The following is a 20304-nucleotide window of genomic DNA, read 5'->3' as shown; positions in this document are numbered from 1 at the left end:
ATTAGAGATGGAGATTCTGATGCAGGTATCTGTATCAATTTCAATAGTCACATTTACATTCATTTGAACTCTAGAACTAGACTAGGAATTATTTTTTTCTTTGTTGATATTAATTTTCTTCTTGAGGATCATGAAACTATAAGAATACTTTTCATTTGAGGGTACTTTTTCCTATTTTTAAAAATTTTTCAGTTTGGAATTAAAATTTTAACTTTTGGTAGGGAAGAGTTTTATTCAGCTAGTTTTTTTTTTTAATTACAAATTGTTGATCCTGCTCTCAAGGTGTAAAATAAGTTGTATTTTAGACATTAAAATACTGAAATGGTGGTATTTATATCAAGTATTTCATACTTACTGTGGTAAAGCACTGGGTAACTGAATAGTGGGATATCAAAATTAGAATTGAATTCACTGCGTCTGAGCTTTTTGTATGCATCCAAATAATCGCTTTTTTGCCCATGTTTTCTGTGCTTTTCATGTTTTGGACAAAACTATCGTGCTTTCCCTACCTCCTCTCTATGTCCATGTTCCTGTTTTCTTCTGACTTCCTTAATACCTTTTTTTTTTTTTTTTTTTTTTTTTAATTTTTTTTTTTTAGGAAGGGAGGGAGGGGGAAGGGAGGAAGGAAGGAAGGAGGGAGCCCTTAATACCTTTGTTCTCTCACTGTCTACTGGTTCCTTTCTAGTTGCTTGCACATGTTCACAGATTTCTCCTATTTTGGAAAATAAAAAATAAGGTCATTCATTTAACCCTACTTGACTATATTAGCTTCTTTTTATTCAATTTTATAAACCAGACTTCTAACTAGGGGATTAGCTGCTTTTTCACTTTGTCTTCCATTATCTGGCTTCAGTCCTGCCTTTTTGTTGAAATTCTGTTTTCGAAGGGTACATGTAACCAGGTGAATTGCTAAATTCAGGGATCTTTTTCAGTTCTCATTTGACACTGTTAACTCTCCATTTTTTTTAATAGTCCATCTCAGCTATATGAACTTGGCAAAATTATTTAAGCCTGTTTGGCTTCAGTTTCCTCTAATGTGTTAATTTGGGATAATAGCTCTTAAGTTTTTTGACTATCAAATGAAACAGTATATGAAAACCTGTTATCTAGTTAGTAGCTCAGTGAGTCATAGTTCTTACCTTGACCATCTGTGGTGCTTTACTTAATGCTCTAAATATCTAAGACAGGTTTGTTTTTTTTTTTTTTTTTTTGAGACAGAGTCTCGCTTTGTTGCCCAGGCTAGAGTGAGTGCCGTGGCGTCAGCCTAGCTCACAGCAACCTCAAACTCCTGGGCTCGAGTGATCCTTCTGCCTCAGCCTCCCGGGTAGCTGGGACTACAGGCATGTGCCACCATGCCCGGCTAATTTTTTATATATATATCAGTTGGCCAATTAATTTCTTTCTATTTATAGTAGAGACGGGGTCTCGCTCTTGCTCAGGCTGGTTTTGAACTCCTGACCTTGAGCAATCCGCCCGCCTCGGCCTCCCAAGAGCTAGGATTACAGGCGCGAGCCACAGCGCCCGACCTAAGACAGGTTTTTTTTTTTTCTATTTTTCTATCTTTTTTCTTCCTTCCACCGTCTTCTTTCAATAGAGACTCAGGTTCATTTTTTGAACTTTATCTCTTTGCCTTATCCCTTGGAAATCTCATCTACTTGCAGCAAAGCTCTAGCTGATAAATGTAGGCTGCCAGCAACCAGATACAGTCAGTCCTCACTGTCCTCACGTAGGTTCTTGGAAACTGCAACTTTAAGTGAAATGACATACAGAAGGTCCTTTTTCTTCAACATCCATTTCATTATAATAAGAAGAACAAATTTGTTTTATTATATGTCGTTTTGCTTGAAGTCAGATTCCAAGAATCTATCCAGGATGTTAAATGAGGACTTACTGTACATACCTTGAGGCTGTCCCAGCCTTAACTCTGGTGACCCATTTCTGATGATCTCTTGGAAACCTTCATTTGAAATGCTGTTATCACGTCAAATTGAACATATCTGAAACCAACCTACTCTTTCCCGCATAACGTTTTAGGAATACTGATATTTCTCCCAGTCAGCCAGGCAAAAAAACCTCACCACCATCCTTGGTCCCCTCCCCTCCCACCTTCTTTAAAGGTCTGATGATTTTTTTCTTTCCCTCATATGCAGAATCCTTTCCTTCTCAAATCTGTCCTCAACCTTGGTCTTGTGCAGCTGACCTCCAGCTAATAGGTACATTGGATGGTTTTCTGCACTCTGCGATCCCTGATTATTTTTTTTTTTTTTTTTTTTTTTTGAGACAGAGTCTCGCTTTGTTGCCCAGGCTAGAGTGAGTGCCGTGGCGTCAGCCTAGCTCACAGCAACCTCAAACTCCTGGGCTCGAGTGATCCTTCTGCCTCAGCCTCCCGGGTAGCTGGGACTACAGGCATGCGCCACCATGCCCGGCTAATTTTTTATATATATATCAGTTGGCCAATTAATTTCTTTCTATTTATAGTAGAGACGGGGTCTCGCTCTTGCTCAGGCTGGTTTTGAACTCCTGACCTTGAGCAATCCGCCCGCCTCGGCCTCCCAAGAGCTAGGATTACAGGCGTGAGCCACAGCGCCCGGCCAATCCCTGATTATTGATCACAGTGTCTGAGTCGTATTTATGTCTTGTACTCAGAAACCTTTGAGGTCTTCCCTCTTTCCTCTAAGTGAGCCCATAAACATATAGAATTTTCATTCTGGACCCAATTTATCTTTTCTCGTTTTGCCCAACCATTTCATCTTATGGTTTACTTCCTGTTCTCAGAATATACCTATATTATTTCTCATTGTCAGTCCAGAAAAAGAGATAAATGTGTATACTTTTGATATATTTTCATGTTAGCCACTTAAGAGTGACTAGTAGTGAATCTCACTGCAACTTTCAAAGAGCCTTATGAGGTGAATCTCAGAACTGACTTCCTTACTGGTCAAAGATTGCCTGCCCCACAAATGTTTAACTCCCCCTTGCTTCCAGGTAGTGAATGGGTAAGTGCAGAGCAGCAGTGCTTTCTGGTTGGACCTTCCTTAATCCAGAAACAGCCTATAAGAAACTGGTCTCCCATAGCTGGAGTAAGAAGTTTGGCAAGAGGTTTTTGAAGTGGTGCACAAGTGTCTGTAATGATGTGCATGTTAAAAAAAATCGAAAAGGTACAGAAGGCTGTAGAGTGAGAAATTATGTCTCTTTTCCTTCTATTCTAGAAAAAGTGTGCCGACCCCTGTAGTCATTCTGGCTGCTTCCCTGGAAAGACCCATTATTAACTTGATTCTTGAGATTTGGTGTGATTTACATTTGTCTACATATTGTATGTGCCTGCCTACCCTGCTCCTCCCACACACATAATCATACATACACATAATATTCTTTTTCAACTTAAAATTATTTTAATGATTTTTCCACATTAGTATATACAGAACATTCTTATTTTAGCTCCATACTATTCCATTACTTGGGATCTACCGTTTAACTAGTTTCCTGTTGATGGACATTTTGTTATTTTGTCTTTTTTTATTGTGAATGATAGCCTTACATGTATACATGTTTTTAATACAAAATGATCAACTTTTTGAGGGTTCCTATGTTAAACTTTGTTTCTGTCATGCACCTGCCATGACTTTATTGCCCACAGGATACATTCAGTTTTATTTTACGGGGGCAGGATAGTAAGGGCTAGAGTTACTTGGATAGTCCTTGCTCAAGAGGCTCCACTTGTGTGAGAGCTTGAGGAATCTAGATGAATAGGGGATGATAAAAAGGAAGTAGGGCTGTGACTGAAGGCTTGTGGTTAGCAAAAGCTTGACGTGCTCTCGAGCTGCACTGCCCAGTGCAGTGGCCGTGACCCCTGTGCTGCACTTGACCTGGGGCTAGTTCAAGGTTGAGATGTGTGGTTAAGTACACACGGGAGTCTGAAGACTTAGTATGAACAAAAGAATGTTAAAACATCTCAAGAATTTTTAGAATGCTGCTTATAATTTAAATAATAGTGTTTTGGATACATTGGACTAAATAAAATATTATTAAAAATAACCTATTTTCACTTTTAAAACTATGGCTACTAGAAAATGTAAAACTGCATTAATTATGTGGCTCATCTTTGTAGCTCACATTTTTTATCAGACAGTGATGCTCTGGCTCATCTGTTAGCATGGTGGATAAGGTACCTTTTGGGAACTGGTGTAGGAAGTGCTGGATAGTTACCATAAGTATTTGGATTTTACGTTCTAGGTATGAAAAGACCATTACAGTTTCTTAAACAGTGAAGTAACATAATGAAATTAGTTTCAGGAAGATTAAGCTGGTCATTTTGTGTGGCACTACAAAAACTAATAGAGTGCTTACTGTGTATTAGGCATCATCCCAAAGAGCCTTATTTGTTTAATTTAATCCTCCCCACAACTCTGTGAGGTGTAGGTGGCACCTACCTTGCAGATGAACTTGAGTCACAGGGAAGTGTACTTATTGGCCCAGTGGCACACAGTCACCAATAATGCCTTGGATGTGAACCCAGGCAGCCCGATTCCAGAGCCTCCTTTGCTATGTCACTGTGAAGGTGAATTAGACAAAGGAGGTGATCTTTGCACACAATGAGCAATAAATGTATGATAACTGAAGATTTCTAATCCGATTAATACTTTAATTTAAAAAAATTTTCTGTCTTCACAGCACCCTGATACTTTTAAGTTCTTATCACCATGGTTGGTTGTTTACCAGTATGATTTTGGCCATCGATAGGTTGATTTTTCTTGTGTTCCATATATAGGAAGGTTGTAAGAGTATGCAGTTTTTTGGATTACAATCATATATTCTTAATGGTAGGGATATAGTCTGAGAAATGTGTTGTTAAGCAGCCATGTCGTTAAGCAATGTTGTCATTGTGTGAACATCATACAAGTGTATTTAGACAGACCTAGATAGTATAGTCTGCTCCACATGTAGGCTATGTGGTGTAGTCTATTGCTGCTGAGCTACAGACCTATACAGCATGTTACTGTACTGAATCCTATGGGCAGTTGTAACACAGTAGGGATTTGTGTATCTAAACATACCTAAACATAGAAAAGGTACAGTAAAAATACGGTATTAAAATATTACGGGAGCTGGTCCGAGTGCTGTGGTGTTTACAACTAATTGATCACAACCAATTACAGATTCCTTTGTTCCTTCTCTCCTCCCACTGCTTCCCTTGACCAGCCTTAAAAAAAAAAAATCTTACGGGACCACCGTTATATATGTGGTCCATACCATAACGTTGTTACATGCACATGACTGTACTCTTAAGGCAAATTTTATTTTATCTCTTTATTTCACAGAAGAACAGAGATTAAATAATGTGGCCAAGACTTTATGGCTGGGAATTATGAAACCATGAAAATATGTAGTTGTGACCACTGTGATGTTTGATTTGAAAAGTAAACATTTTCTGTTTGAGCTTAGAGCTAAGTGATCATAAATGGTGTATATTCCTAAATTTTTCTTAAATTTCAGATCTTGAAATTTTACAATGAAGTTTCTTCATATAAAAAATATATCCAGGAGGAAAAAGTGTTAGGGAGAGCTGAGTTGAAATGCCTTTATTTTTTAGGATGCTTAATACTCACAGGATACTGGAAGAGAAAGGAACATCAGAGTGGAAGGAGCATAGATGGAACTGTGGTAATGGAGAGAAAGCAGAAGCCCTTAAAATATGGTGTACTTGCTTAAGAGCTGGCTGCCAAGGCAGCAGATAGTTTCTGAATTGTTAAGTTTCCCCAATATTTAGCTCAGAATTTTAGTCTTAAAGGTGATGCTTAAATTTTTCTGATCTTTACTGTGAAATTTGGAGTCAGGTTTGTGTTATGTATTAAGGAATGACATGAACAGTAAGAATTCAGATTACTTTGATGTCTGACTGGGCCTTTGCCAGTACTTGTTTTCACCCTGTCCAAAATAACTATGTTTTTGGGTTTCATTTACTTATCTTTTAGATTTGTAGAGATTTATAGCCTTTAAAGTTAATTAAAATAATTAGGATGGAAAGAGACCTTTAGAAGTGATTTATCCATATCTAGCCCAGGGTTTCTCAATCTGAGAACTATTGACGTTTGGATGGGTAATTCTTGGTTGTGGAGGGGCTGCCCTGTGCATTGTAGCATATTTAGCAGCATCTTTGGCCTCTACCCACTAGATGTGAGTAGTTCCCTTTCAGTTGTGACAGCCCCAAAAATGTCTCCAAATGTAGCCAGATGTCCCCTGGGAGACAAAATTGCTCTGGCTGAGAACCACTTGTCTAGCCCATTTCCTGTAAGTGGTATTTTCCTTCTCTGGAACTCAGGCCGTGAGAAGAGAATTTACCACCTCCGCTAGCAGTCCATTCCAGCTTCAGCTGGCTCTGTTGAGATAGAAATCTTTTCTCTCTAATAAGCTTAATTAAAACTGCCACCTCTAACTTTTTATTCTGCCCCTCGGGACCACATAGAGTTGACAGAGCAATAGACTCTCATACAGACTTTCCCAATTATTGGAACACAGACACCCTGTCCCTTCTTTGTCCCTCATGGGATTGTGTTAGAGCCAAGTTAGCAACTTTTTGTAATGGGCCAGACGGTAAATGTTTTATGTTTTTCAGGGCCACATATTTCCAGGCTATGTAAGGTCTCTGTTGCAAAAGCTTCCTTCCTTCTTTCCCTCCTTTCTCAAAAAATAAATAGATAGATAGGTTAGATAGATTGATTAAATAGATAGACAGACAGATAGGTAGTAAAAATATTCTTCGGTCTCACAGGCTGGGTTTGGCCTCAGGAGTGAATCTCCGGTTCCAGACTCTTCTTTCCATCTCTGGTGATTCTGAAAGAGCAGTGCCTTCTTACAGTGTGGTGCCTCAGAACCACATACAGAACTTTGGGGAAGGCTAAACAGTACAGAATAATATTGAACTTGTCACTGACTCCTGAAAGCAAAGTGCTTATTGCTTTTTTGGAGTTTTATCACATTTTCAGCTTAATGCCAACCAAGACTCTGGTTTGTCTTATTAAGCCACTTTACCTTCTAGGTTATTTTTAGACTACAGCATAGGACTGTCCATACATCTGGCTACAATAAACCCTGTTTTAACGAGAGCCAACTCATGCTCTAGCCTGGTGAGAGCTTTCTAGATCCTCCTTTGTTCTTTAAAGTGTTAATGAAATTTCTCTCAGCTTAATGTCACTTGAATGTTTGATAAACATACCTGGGTCTTCCATCCAAGTTACTAATAAAAATTTGAATGAGACATAGCTAAGAACCAAATCCCAAATACTTTAAAAATAAGATAATTTTAATTCATGGATATAGCTGGTCTCTTTAAATTGTTGTGGAGAATCATACATAGATCTACATTATATGTGTTGAGGTATCCCTAATTCAAAATGCTCCGAGATCCAAAAGTTCTTGAGTGTTGACATGACACTCAAAGGAAACCCTCTTTGGAGCATTTTGGATTTCAGATTTTCAGATTAGGGATGCTCATTTATAATGCACATATTCCAAAATCCAAAAAAATTAAAATTGGAAACATTTCTGGTCCCAAGCATTTCAGATTAAGGTATGATCAATCTGTACCAGCCATCATCAGAGGTTACTGTCATTACTAATGGCTTTCAAATTGATTAGACAGTAAATAAGTCTAATGACCATGACAAAAAAATAAAAACAATCTTATTCACATGCAGAATAAAATAATTTTAAGTGATTTTTTTTCAAAAAGTAACAGATGTTTTTTTTTTTTTAATTTCAGAAAGGATCTACACCACTGGCCCCAGTTCATACCAATAAAGAAGATCCAGCTGCTCAGACTAACTTGGGGTTTATCCATGCATTTGTTGCTGCCATATCAGTTATCATTGTATCGGAACTGGGTGATAAGACATTTTTTATAGCAGCCATCATGGCGATGCGCTATAACCGGTTGACCGTGTTGGCTGGCGCGATGCTCGCCTTGGGCCTGATGACGTGCTTATCAGGTGAGTGTTCTTTGCCCAATGAGTAGCTGAGTCAAAGGGGAAGCACGGTGGTGGTGTGGAGTTGTTGAATCATTTGCTTAGTTATATTGGAAATTGGTTTCTGTTGTAGACTTTAGTAAACAGCAAATGGTTACAGTACATATATTCCTAAAAACCAGGTTGCACTTTTTAAATAAAATTTTTACCTATTTAGAACCAAGATACATACTCATTTATTCACTGTTTTTTTTTTCTTTGCTTTTATTCTGTTTCATCTATTTTTCTTTTCAGTCCAGGTAAATATTTATATTCGATATTGTAGAACTAGTACCCAAGAAGCCACAGAGAATTGCATGTTTTTCTGTTAAAGGACATTTGTGAAATAATAACTTAGAAGTAATTTTCAGTTTATTGTGTTTTATTAAGCTATTCTTACCCATTATGGTAAGGCGGGAAACATTCTTAGCCTCCATTTTTGTAACTTTTTGATTTACTACTTTATAGGCTTTGCTTTCTTGAAGAATTAGAGCATAAGAAAGTAAACTTAACACTAAAATAATTGAACAGGCTGGGTGCAGTAGCTCATGCCTGTAACCCCAGCACTTTGAGAAGCTGAGGTGGAAGATGGCTTGAGCCCAGGAGTTCGAGGTTCCAGTCAACTGTGATCTCGCCACTTCACACCAATCTGGGCAACAGAGTGAGACCTTGTATCTTAAAAAAAGCAAAAGGGGAAAAAAATAACAAAGTTTACTCTCTGATTCTAAAGCCACCCAAGCTACATGGTTTGGTGGAAAATAGTGAGCTTTCCCCTTAGAGTCAGACCTGGGTTTGAGTGTTGTATACTCTGCCATGAATTAGCCTAATCATAAGGTACTTAAAAACCTCTTTGAGCTTTAGTTCTCTCATCTGTCAAATGGAGATAATACCTACCTCATAGGGCTGTCTATGGTGTATTAATGAGATACTGTATTTGGAGTGCTCATTCACCTCTCTTCCCTCAGCATGCCTTAGATTTATCATTATGAAACTCATTTTGTAAAGAACAGAACAGTTTCTGTTCTGGCTGCTTGTTTAAGTTTATGTATTTTAAACATCTAAGTGAGTATTTTAATGGTGAAAATCATTTGAATACCTTTCACATTCTGGAAATTTGTAAGGGCATTATTCATATTTCACAGTAAGAACATAATTTGCTCTTCAGAAGCGAATTTTGATTATAGGAAAGGGGAACAGTGGAGTCTCAGATGTCACTATTTGGCATGAGTTTAATGGTATCAGAGAACTCTGTGGCTGAAATTGACAGCTGTGATAATAACCAGAAGGCTGCCTTCTCTGCCTGCACCCATTCCCTGCTCTGGACCACGGCTCGTCAGTTCTCCCCCTCTTGTGTGTGTTCCGTTCCTCTTCCTCAGCTCTTGGCGTGCTGTGAGTCTGCTGTCCGCTGGGGCCATGACAGCTCTCCTCATCTGTACTTCATAAAATAGTCTGTATCAGTGGTCTTCAGACCTTTTCTTTGTATCTTCTCTTAAATAATTTTGAAAAATTATGTATCCAGCTCTCACATGAAAGTTGCCTAAAATTTTTCATCTTAAATTTAAGAAGTTGTAAATACCCAATTTGTGGCATATTTTGTAAAATAAAACTTAATGGTATTTTAAAATATACCCAGTGGAATCTAAATACCATTAATAATTTGATACCTACCAGCACCATCATTCTGTTAAAAAAAAAACTCTTAACAGTTGAAAATTTATGTATTTTCCTCTTATAATTCTTATTTTCATTTACTTTCCTCACAAAATTTTACCCTAATGATTATAAATGTTTGCTTCCAAATCTTTCCTGGACCTACCCTATCATATTTATTTGCAATGAAAATGTACAGGTAATGTAATTGAATTTTAAGATGTTGGAAATTTCCTTTGTTTCTAAATGTTAGCTCTATGGATTTACAGTTATTATTAGTACACAGTTGATCAAAGCAAATATGTCACAAATTTAAATATTTTTTAAAATTATAAATACATCTCTTAATGAGATGTAAATACCTCTCTTCATGAGATGATCTTTTTAAATAAGTTTATGTGCCCATGAATGAATACTACTTACTGGCTAGAATGAAGAAGTAGGGTTTGCATTAACACTGAAGCTTTTTTTAAAAAAAATAGATGTAAAGGGGGGGGATGTACTCACTGGTCAGAAAAAGAAAAGTTCATCTTATAACCTATTCTGCCCAGTCCTTAAATTGGCCATTTCTCTGAGAAGCCTTGAGGAGCCTTTTAGTGGAGAATAATATTAAAACCCAACATCTGGGCACAGGGTGGGCTCATTGTTACTAACATGTCTTTGCTTCTTGGCCTTTTCGGCACATAGAGCTAGAAAATACATAAGCCTGTATCGTGTGTGTGTACACACAAACATATGTACAAATATACATAAATATGCATACAATTCAAATGTAGATATGCACACAAGAATAGGTTTGCTGCATTTCTAAACATGATTGTAAAATCTAATTTTGTAATGTAGTATATGCAGCTATACATTTGATGTTCAGGCAGTTTTATAAGTGTACCCATTTTATAAAAAACTAGTGAAATAAGCCATAATTGCATTTATTATATGTATGGTCCTCTGCCCCTTTCATCATTTGTAAGTTTTAATTACTGATACACTTGTGTTTCAGTTAGGATTTGTATTTTTTTTTTTTTTTTTATTGAGACAGAGTTTTGCTTTGTTGCTCAGGCTAGAGTGAGTGCTGTGGCGTCAGCCTAGCTCACAGCAACCTCAAACTGTTGGGCTCAAGCGATCCTACTGCCTCAGCCTCCCGGGTAGCTGGGACTACAGGCATGTACCACCATGCCCGGCTAATTTTTTCTATATATATTAGTTGGCCAATTAATTTCTTTGTATTTATAGTAGAGACGGGGTCTCGCTCTTGCTCGGGCTGTTTTCGAACTCCTGACCTCAAGCAATCCGCCCACCTCGGCCTCTCAGAGTGCTAGGATTATAGGCGTGAGCCACCACACCCGGCCAGGATTTGCATTCTTGATGTCGTTCTAAGGATCATTTTTTTTAATAACTTACACAATTATCTTTCCTTATCAGTATGAAGGAATACTACTGAATAATTTTGAGTCAGTTGTAAACATTATTTTAATATATGTATAAGGAATTTTTAGTTTTCTTTCATAAGACATACTTATTTTGAATAGTTACAAAGGAGAATTTGAATCATGCTATATGAGAATCTTGTCATCATTCTTCAACATACTGGTTTGTAATTTAAAGGTTTGTGAGGAAGAAATAACACTACATATGGAAGTGGTATCGCTTCCAGGTTATAAGATCTTGGGCTCTTTCGAGGACATCAGAGCTACCCTTCTACCTCACAAGATAAGTGGCAAGCCAGCCCCTGGCTGAACGTGTTTGGGAGGGAGTTCATTATCTTCTTTAAGGTCTCTGAGGAAGATAGGCCATGTTCAACGGGACCATTGGTTTCTTGGTAAGCTTTGTTAGGTCCTTGGCTAGACCTGAGGGTCCAATAATGGTAGAAGGGGAAAGAAGTGGAATTATTTAAGGTTATTACATATTAGATTAATTCTAATGTGAACCATTTTTTCCTCAGTAGTAAATTATGATTTCTGAAGTTCCTTTGGTTGGTTGAAGTGTTCTTTCGGTTGGTTGTGATACACGCTGATTAACAAACAAAACACACTCTTGCATCTCTTCCAGTTCTGTTTGGCTATGCCACCACAGTCATCCCCAGGGTGTACACATACTACGTTTCAACTGCATTATTTGCCATTTTTGGCGTTAGAATGCTTCGGGAAGGCTTAAAGATGAGCCCTGATGAGGGTCAAGAGGAACTGGAAGAAGTTCAAGCAGAATTAAAGAAGAAAGATGAAGAAGTAAGTCATAGCCTGGCCGCGTCTGTGGGATGTGTGTAGACTACATAAAAATAGCTTCTTTTGGGCCGGGCGCGGTGGCTCACGCCTGTAATCCTAGCACTCTGGGAGGCCGAGGCAGGAGGATTGCTCGAGGTCAGGAGTTCGAAACCACCCTGAGCAAGAGCGAGACCCCGTCTCTACTATAAATAGAAAGAAATTAATTGGCCAACTAATATATATAGAAAAGATTAGCCGGGCATGGTGGCACATGCCTGTAGTCCCAGCTACTCGGGAGGCTGAGGCAGGAGGATCGCTTGAGCCCAGGAGTTTGAGGTTGCTGTGAGCGAGGCTGACGCCACGGCACTCACTCTAGCCTGGACAACAAAGCAAGACTCTGTCTCCAAAAAAAAAAAAAATAGCTTCTTTTGCTTAGTGTCTATTCTTACAGCTGGCTGCAACATGATTGCGGGTTAATATGGATGTGGTAGAGTGAAGCTGAGAGGTTAATACTGAATACAGGCAATCAGATTTTTAGATTGATTATTGGCTCTCCTGAAAAACAGGAACTGTGTTGTGTAATTTTACATGTTTCATCCATAGCATCTAGAACAGTAAATGATCAGTAAATAATGTTTGTTTTGTTGGAGAGAAATGGAAGAATCGAAGAATAGAGCATTTGTTGCTTTGTGAGACTAGTGGTTCAGGGGGAAGTTTGGGGTCACATATTTAGTTTCTGTGGAGCATATTCCATAGAATTCAAACACTTTTAAAAAGATTAAGTAATCACATTTTGCATTATTTTGATTTGCTTCCTGGGATTAATGTCATTTTTTTTATTTTAGTTTCAACGAACCAAACTCTTAAATGGACCAGGAGATGTTGAAACGGGTACAAGCACGACAATACCTCAGAAAAAGTGGCTGCATTTTATCTCACCCATTTTTGTTCAAGCACTTACGTTAACATTCTTAGCAGAATGGGGCGATCGCTCTCAACTAACTACAATTGTTTTGGCAGCTAGAGAGGTGAGTGACATTTGAGAGAAGAGTTGCTTTTGTATTAAAACTAAACGCAATGTTAACTTTGCTCCAGAAAATACTGGACAGACAGTGGGCAAAAACATTCTTTCATGTGCTAGACTATTTGGTTTACATCCGACAGTCTTGCTACTCTCTAAAATTGCCCTTCTCCCAGGCTCTGCTACCAGTCAGGTGGAATTCTTGTATCCAAACTTAATTGGTCTCTTTTCACTCATCTTGCTGACTCCTTTTCCTTTTGGTTTTGTCAGAAAGTTGCTGGGGCAGTTGTTTTCTTGGCTTGGTTTTCTTTCTGATCTCACAACTTTCCTTTGTATAGTTGTTGAGAATATAAACTGGCATAATACTGAAGGCCAGTTTGGCACTAAGCATCTAAATCGTTAAAAGTGTGTAACTTTCGGTTCTTTTATACGAAAGAAATAATTTGAGTGTTGCATGGGCTGCTTATAAAATAATTATTGCAACTTAGTGGAAGTGTAAAAATACCATGTTAGCAGAAGAGAATTGGTTCACTTATTTAGAAGTTTCTGTGTAGCTCTTGGAATGTTTTACTCTTCAACATAATTTTAATGACTTAGAGAAATTTTTAAGGTTTACTTTTAAAATATAAAATGAACAAAAGACTTTAGGAAATCAAAATGTTGACAGTGCTTATTATCTTTGAGTACTGCCATTATGGATGACTTGTTTCTGTATAGAAAATTTTTGTTAAGTCTTCAGATCATCTCATTGCAGCCTGTACAGATAGATCGAACCTGAGGCCTGGGGAGATCAGGTGGCCGTCCCAGGACACAGCTGGTTGGTAGCAGGGCGAGGACTGGCGTCCAGGCTGTCTGCATTGTAGCCGTTCTACTTATCTTGTTCGGAGTTCTTAAATGCCACGTATTTAAAAGAGACCTGTTGGTGGTTTATTTTTCAATCTTTCTTCCTTTGGAGAGGAATAGTAAAGTGTCGACAAGGGGCCTGTCATTGTTTGCGAATACTTCCTAGGATTTACCTGGAATTAGGCTGCTGCTACTGCTGCCTCAGGGCTCCTGATCTTAACTAATATTATTTCGCATCTGTTTTGGTACCGCATTATACTGTTTTTAGCTGACTGAAATTGTTTCTAACTCCTTGGAAATGTCTACGATAAAGAACAAGTTTCTCAATGTCGGCTGTAGTTTGAGGCCAGGACTAAGTTGGGAAAGGCTATTTTGTCAGCGAAGCCTCAGAAATGCTATATTTTAGAGAAAAATGGAACTGTTTTTCATTTGATTTTCATAAAACACACTTTCTTTTAAAATGTCACTTTAATGGCTATGCCATATATTCTTCCTGATTTCTGGCCTTTTATTGGCTTTCCGATTGCCAGAATTGAGACTTGAAAGTGACCATTTTGTTGTGGTGCTGCTGCTGGGGTGAGCTGCCATGATGGCAGAATCGTGTTTTTATTTTCTTTGCATTGCATTTTTCTGTTTGGGGGTGCTTTTTGAGACAGGTTCTTGCTCTGGTGCCTGGGCTAGAATGCAGTGGCACAATCATAGCTCACTGCAGCTTCAAACTCCTGGGCTTAGGCGATCTTCCTGCCTCAACCTCTTCGGAGTAGCTGGGACTACAGACATGTGCTGCCAAACACAGCTAATTGTTTTTATTTTTATCATAGACTTGGGGGCCCAGGCTAATCTTGAACTCCTGGTCGCAAGTGATCCTCCTACCTTGGCCTCCCAAAGTGCTAGGATTACAGGTGTGAGCCACGCCACCTGGCCTTCCATTTTCTTATACGTTCTTCAGTGTGGCCTAGAATGACTTGTGACAGGCACAAGACTTCCCTATCTGCGAGACACCCTGGTCCACTTCTTTGAGCATGGCGTGTGCTCACTGGGCTTGAGCATCTTGCTGTGTCACCACATTGTTGCACCTCCCTGCAGTCCCTCGTCTGAAAACAGGGATTGCCTCCTTTGTGAGTTGTTCTGTGAATGGAATAAGATAATGCGAGTGGCGCAGTAGTTTCTAACACTGCACGCTCATTGTGAGCCATCCTTCCACACTGCCAGTGCTGCAGGGATAGTTAATGAACTCTAAAGGAAATAAATGTTGTGCCTGTTTTTATTTCCTTAATGTTCCTACTTTTTGGGTATTTTTTTGTATGAACCATGCAGTCTAGTTCAGTCCATTTTAATCTGCAATTTATCTCTGCTTTCGACATGGTTTAATGTTCCCAGGTTGGATTTCAAAGAATCTTAGTGTCTTCTGAGATCGTAATGAGTACTAGGCCAAAAAAGGAGGAAGAGGAAGAGAGAAGTTTCAAATAAATTTGGCAAATAATTTACCTGTTTTTTAAGATTCAGTACACAGTTGTATTAAAAGAACTTATTTACACTAGTGATTTTTCAAGTATCACTTTCAGATAGAATGAAACCATTTTCTTGGGGTAGCAGTTTTAGAAATTATAATACACAAATAGACTGGGTGTGATGGTTCATGGCTGTAATCCTAGCACTTTGGGAGGCCACGGCAGGAGGATCTCCTGAGGCCAGGAGTTCAAGACCAGCCTGGGCAACATAGCAAGACCCCGTCTCTACAAAAAGTAATAATTTTAAAAAAGCCAGGCATGGTGGCTCACACCTGTATTCCCAGCTACTTGGGAGGCCGAGGCAGGAGGATCGCTTGAGCCCAGGGGTTCAAGGTTACAGTGAACCGTGATTATGCCACTGTATTCCAGCCTGGGCAACAGAGTGAACTCCTGTCTCAAAAAAAACCTCCAAAAAACACACAAATAGAAATTGGGAAGTGTAGTCCTATTCTTCCATACTTTACAGTAGATGCTTCAAACCATTTCTGTTTCCTCAGCCTCTGCAGTGTAGCCGGGTACCTCCTCCTCCCCAGAGAGCAGCAGAAATTCCCTCTCTTGAATCCCACTCCTCACAGTAGCAGTCCCCTCCCTCTTCTGTGTCCTGGTTCGCAGCCCCTATCCCGCATATTTGCTTATAATAAGCTTACATTTTTGCCTTCCCCCCAGCTCAATTTTGTAGGCATTTTTAGTCTGAAAATGCTTTTCTCTCATCCTTTTTAATTTCTCTGCCAAACACCACCCCTTCCCTACCCCCTGCAGTCTCGAAGGGCGAGGCTGGGAGGGAATGAGCTCTGATGTCCTGCACGCTAAGCCGGCTGGATTCCTGGTCAGCAGTGCCTCGGGCTCGCTGCAGCTGTTGACGGTGCCTTCCGGTCACCTGCTCAGCCCCCTGCGGACTCCTTACCTTCCTCCGACTGCGCTGTCACTACCTTCTCTTCCTGCGCTCTCTCCCAGGATTATTCCATGCGATCCCATGGTTTATTCACCAGCCAATTCAAGAGTCTCACTTTGTTGCCCAGGCTAGAGTGAGTGCCGTGGCGTCAGCCTAGCTCACAGCAACCTCAGACTCCTGGGCTCAAGCGATCCTCCTGCCTCAGCCTCCCGAGTAGCTGGGACCACAGGCATGCGCCACCATGCCCAGCTAATTTTTTCTATATATATTAGTTGACCAATTAATTTCTTTCTATTTATAGTAGAAACGGGGTCTCGCTCTTGCTCAGGTTGGTTTCGAACTCCTAAGCTCAAACGATCCGCCCACCTCGGCCTCCCAGAGAGCTAGGATTACAGGCGTGAGCCACCGCGCCCGGCCTCAACTGAGTCTTGAACTTCTCCACTTTTAACTCCTGTTGGCACCGATAAACCGTTTCTCCTCGTACCTTATCACATTGGTCTGACCACAATTCATTATGGGAGAGAAACTTGAGTGTCATGCCTCATTTTTCTTTCCTAACACCTATCTGCATTTGTCATGGAGGCTCTCAGATTCATCTGCTTTTCTCTGCCAATAGTCCCCCACTCCCCTGCAGGCCACGGTGTGTGGTCGCATTCCACTCGATCACCCTGCTTTGAGTCTTGTTTCCCCCCAGGTCATTCTTCCCACTAGACTTTCAAGCATAAATCTGTCTGTTACTCCCCAGCTAAAAACCAGCCAGTGTCTTAGGAGAAAATCTCAACTCCGTGTTTATAGGGTCTGTCATGACCTGGCTCGCACCTACCCTGATGGACTCCTCTTGCCACTCACTGGTTCTCTGTAGAACTGGTGAAGTCCTCAACAGTTGGTTGTCCCTCACTTTTTGGCCTGTTGCTTCCTATTCACGACATTCCTTCCCCCACAAAACAGTCACACACTCTTGCTAGGAACTACTGCTTGTTCTTTCAGAGCTATCTTTTCTGGAAAACCTTAGCTGACACTCCCCTCGCCCAGTCTGAGTGCCTCCTGTGCTCCGCTGGCAGCTTACTGGAGAAATGCTTTGTTCCTGGCATTGGGCTAAAGGCACTGAGGACGCAGTGGAGAGTGAGGAGGAGGGTTTCTGTTCTCAGGAAGCGCAGTCATGCTGTACCGTGAAGGTTTTCTTACAGTGTCAAACACTACCTTAGGGAACAGATGTCTAGCTTAGATCTCCCTGGTGCTTGTCACATGATGCTAAATACCGTCACCTGTGAATGAAGCTTAGGAACTGCTAAAAGGCTTAATTAGCTTTATTTCATCAGGATTATTTTGACTTTACACATTGATTTTTTTCAACTTTTAGCTCTAGTCTTGGTTATAACTGGTACATATTCCCTTAAGCAGCTTACACCCTTCATAAATTTATTATACACCTGAATTTTTGCAAGTATTTATGCTTTTTATTGTTGACCTCCACTTTTAGTGATTCTTAATGTTTACCTTTCTCAAGTAGCAGTTTTAAATTAATACCAGTTGTGCTTGCTCCCAGGACCCCTACGGAGTGGCAGTGGGTGGAACCGTGGGACACTGTTTATGCACTGGACTGGCGGTGATTGGAGGAAGAATGATAGCACAAAAAATCTCTGTCAGAACTGGTAAGTCTGTTTTTAAATTACAAAGCAAACACCATTTACCTTTTTTGAATCTTTGAGATTAGAAAAAGGGTATAAGCGTTAAGTTGTTACTTCTAAAGCATACCTGGTCTTTATCATTTCTAGAGGTGTTACTCCTGGTATTGCAAACTTGTAGTTTTTCACATGTGTATAAGTTAGTAAAATACAAATTCAGCTCATCTAAAAGCATTATTGAATTCATAGTACCTTTTTATTAGCATATTAGCCTGCAAAACAGTCATGTGGGAATATGTGAAATTTGGGGCCTTAAAACATGTCTTATATAAGACTGGGAATCTTAGGTGGAGACCATGTGTACTGATTCTGCTGAAAACTTCCCATGGAGCTATCAGTGTTAGGTCTAAAGATGGAATCACTAGCGTCTAAGAAGGCTGCTGAACATTCTCGTTTATAACTGGATGTTAATATAATCCTGTCATTTCTCAGAATGGTGCTAGAGAAGAAACTGATTCTTACTGTTCAGAGTTAAGCATGTTAGTTGCTGTACTTTGCTGTGTAAATGGGGTTTAAATGGTTTTAATTTTTCAAGGTTAGTTTACTAGATTGGAAGAATAATAGGCCATCTCATTGGCTCCCTCATAATTTGATAACAGTCTCAAGGTACAAGAAAATTTTGCCATATTTGACTTTTTTCTTTTCTCTTCCAGTGACAATCATAGGAGGCATCGTTTTTTTGGCATTTGCATTTTCTGCATTATTTATAAGTCCTGATTCTGGTTTTTAACAAGCTATTCATCTGTATTTAGTTAAGATAGGTAACTGTACATAGTGTACATTACAACTAAAAGTGATGGAAACACTGTATTTTGTAGCATTGGTTTGTGAGTTTGACCCATTTAATGAAAGTATCATGTCTAAAGAGATAATCATTGATTCTATTTGTAACATGAGTTTTTAAAAGAAATCTGACTTCTAAGTGGATTTTTCTTCTCTCTGCATAATTATGATAAAGATATGATAATACCGTCCCCATTTCTGTTTTGGTACATACAGAACCATTGTGCAGTGGGGTCTGTCACTCGACTTTCTTTCAGCACTTGACCCACTTTATAAGGAATATAAATTTTCTCCTTGATCACTTAGGTATTTTAAGATGTTAACGTTTTTCTTGGGGAAAGAATGAATTAACTTCTATTGTTAAAACATCTCCCTGAGCCAGTAAACAGTAATTTAATCAGTCTTTTCAAAATTAGGTTCTTTGTTTTTAAAAAAGGGGGGATAAATATGATATTACTGTTAATATCAATAGTATGACACAACAAGAACTGTCTGCAAGGTCCATTCTTCCTCTTTTTTAATTGGGTAGGACACCCAATATAAAAACAGTCAATATTTGACAATGTGGAATTACCAAATTAAAAGAATACTATGAATGTATTCATATTTTTTCAATGTAACATAGATACGATGTAAATAAAAGTGGTATGACCAGTGCTTGTTTTTCCTTGTGTGTTATACAAGTTCATAACTTTCTAATTTGTCAAAATAGTAATAGACCCTTTTAAAAAGTTGATGTAAAAACACTGACATAGTAAATATTTGAGATACACCTAAAGCACCGCCCTAACCTTCACAGTTCTCTGAAGTAGTTAGTAGGTAATGTAAGGTTAAAAAAAAAAAAAGGAACCTCACCCCAAGGTTACATGGCGCAGAGCATAGTCAAATGAGACAGTTTAATTCCAGAGCCTGCAATCATTATGCTAAGACCATCTCACATTTTCTCATAGCAACTTAAGCAATCTCCGTTATTTAAAGGTCCATAATGTAATTTTGAAGAGATTGTGAAAGAACCCAGCGTTGTCCGTGCAGCCTCTGGTCTGCATAGTAACTCGAAAGAGACATGGCTATTATTGTGAAGAGATGCAAAAGAGGTCCTCAGCTAGTAAGTAGCTTTAAAATGTTGAGTTCGGGCAGGATGGCTCACGCACTCTGAATGTCCCAGGCAGGAGGACTGCTTGAGCTCAGGAGTTTGAGACCAGCCTGAGCAAGACCCTGTTTCTACTAAAAATATACAGAAAAAATTAGCCAGGCATGGTGGTGCATGCCTGTAGTCCCAGCTACTCGGGAGGCTGAGGCAGGAGGATCGCTTGAGCCCAGGAGTTTGAGGTTGCTGTGAGCTGGGCTGATGCCACGGCACTCTAGTCCGGGCAACAGAGTGAGACTCTTGTCTCAAAAAAAAAAAAAACATGTTGAGTTAGAAGTAGCACATATTGATAAAGGACAAAAGGTCATTTTTGGAAACTTTTAAGAAGTTCTCTACCGTAAAAAAGTACATATTACAGGGTAGAAAAACACATGAATTAAGATAAAGCACTTCAAAGAAATTTCAGGTTAGGTCCACACACTAACACCTTCATTCTCTATGGTTAGGCACCCCTAGTACTGCCTTACCTTATTATAAACAGAGGGAGAGAGGAATTATCATCAATACTACTTTTCCTGGTCAGAAAGGAGAGTTCCTTGTAGAAAGTAGCTGGTACCATCATAACCTAAAT

The 20304-nt window shown here is 39.3% G+C and overlaps 1 protein-coding gene across 4 annotated transcripts in view; it reads left to right on the top strand.

The window, feature by feature from the left end:
• The window catches only part of TMEM165 (transmembrane protein 165), a 72585-nt gene that overhangs the window by 5481 nt on the left and 46800 nt on the right, over positions 1-20304 (top strand). For 3 of the 4 annotated variants that reach the window (XM_075997876.1, XM_075997875.1, XM_075997874.1), the window contains exons 2-5: positions 7760-7985; positions 11700-11875; positions 12697-12879; positions 17665-17770. In XM_075997876.1, the coding sequence (XP_075853991.1) occupies positions 7760-7985; positions 11700-11875; positions 12697-12879; positions 17665-17770 (691 nt within the window). Of the gene's footprint in view, positions 1-7759; positions 7986-11699; positions 11876-12696; positions 12880-17664; positions 17771-18456; positions 19244-20304 lie in introns of those variants that run through there. The other variant, XM_075997873.1, reaches the window with a different exon arrangement.

Source organism: Microcebus murinus, chromosome 26 (assembly GCF_040939455.1).
Source record: "Microcebus murinus isolate Inina chromosome 26, M.murinus_Inina_mat1.0, whole genome shotgun sequence".
Taxonomy (NCBI): Eukaryota; Metazoa; Chordata; class Mammalia; order Primates; family Cheirogaleidae; genus Microcebus; species Microcebus murinus.
This window is presented reverse-complemented; position numbering and strand designations above follow the sequence as displayed.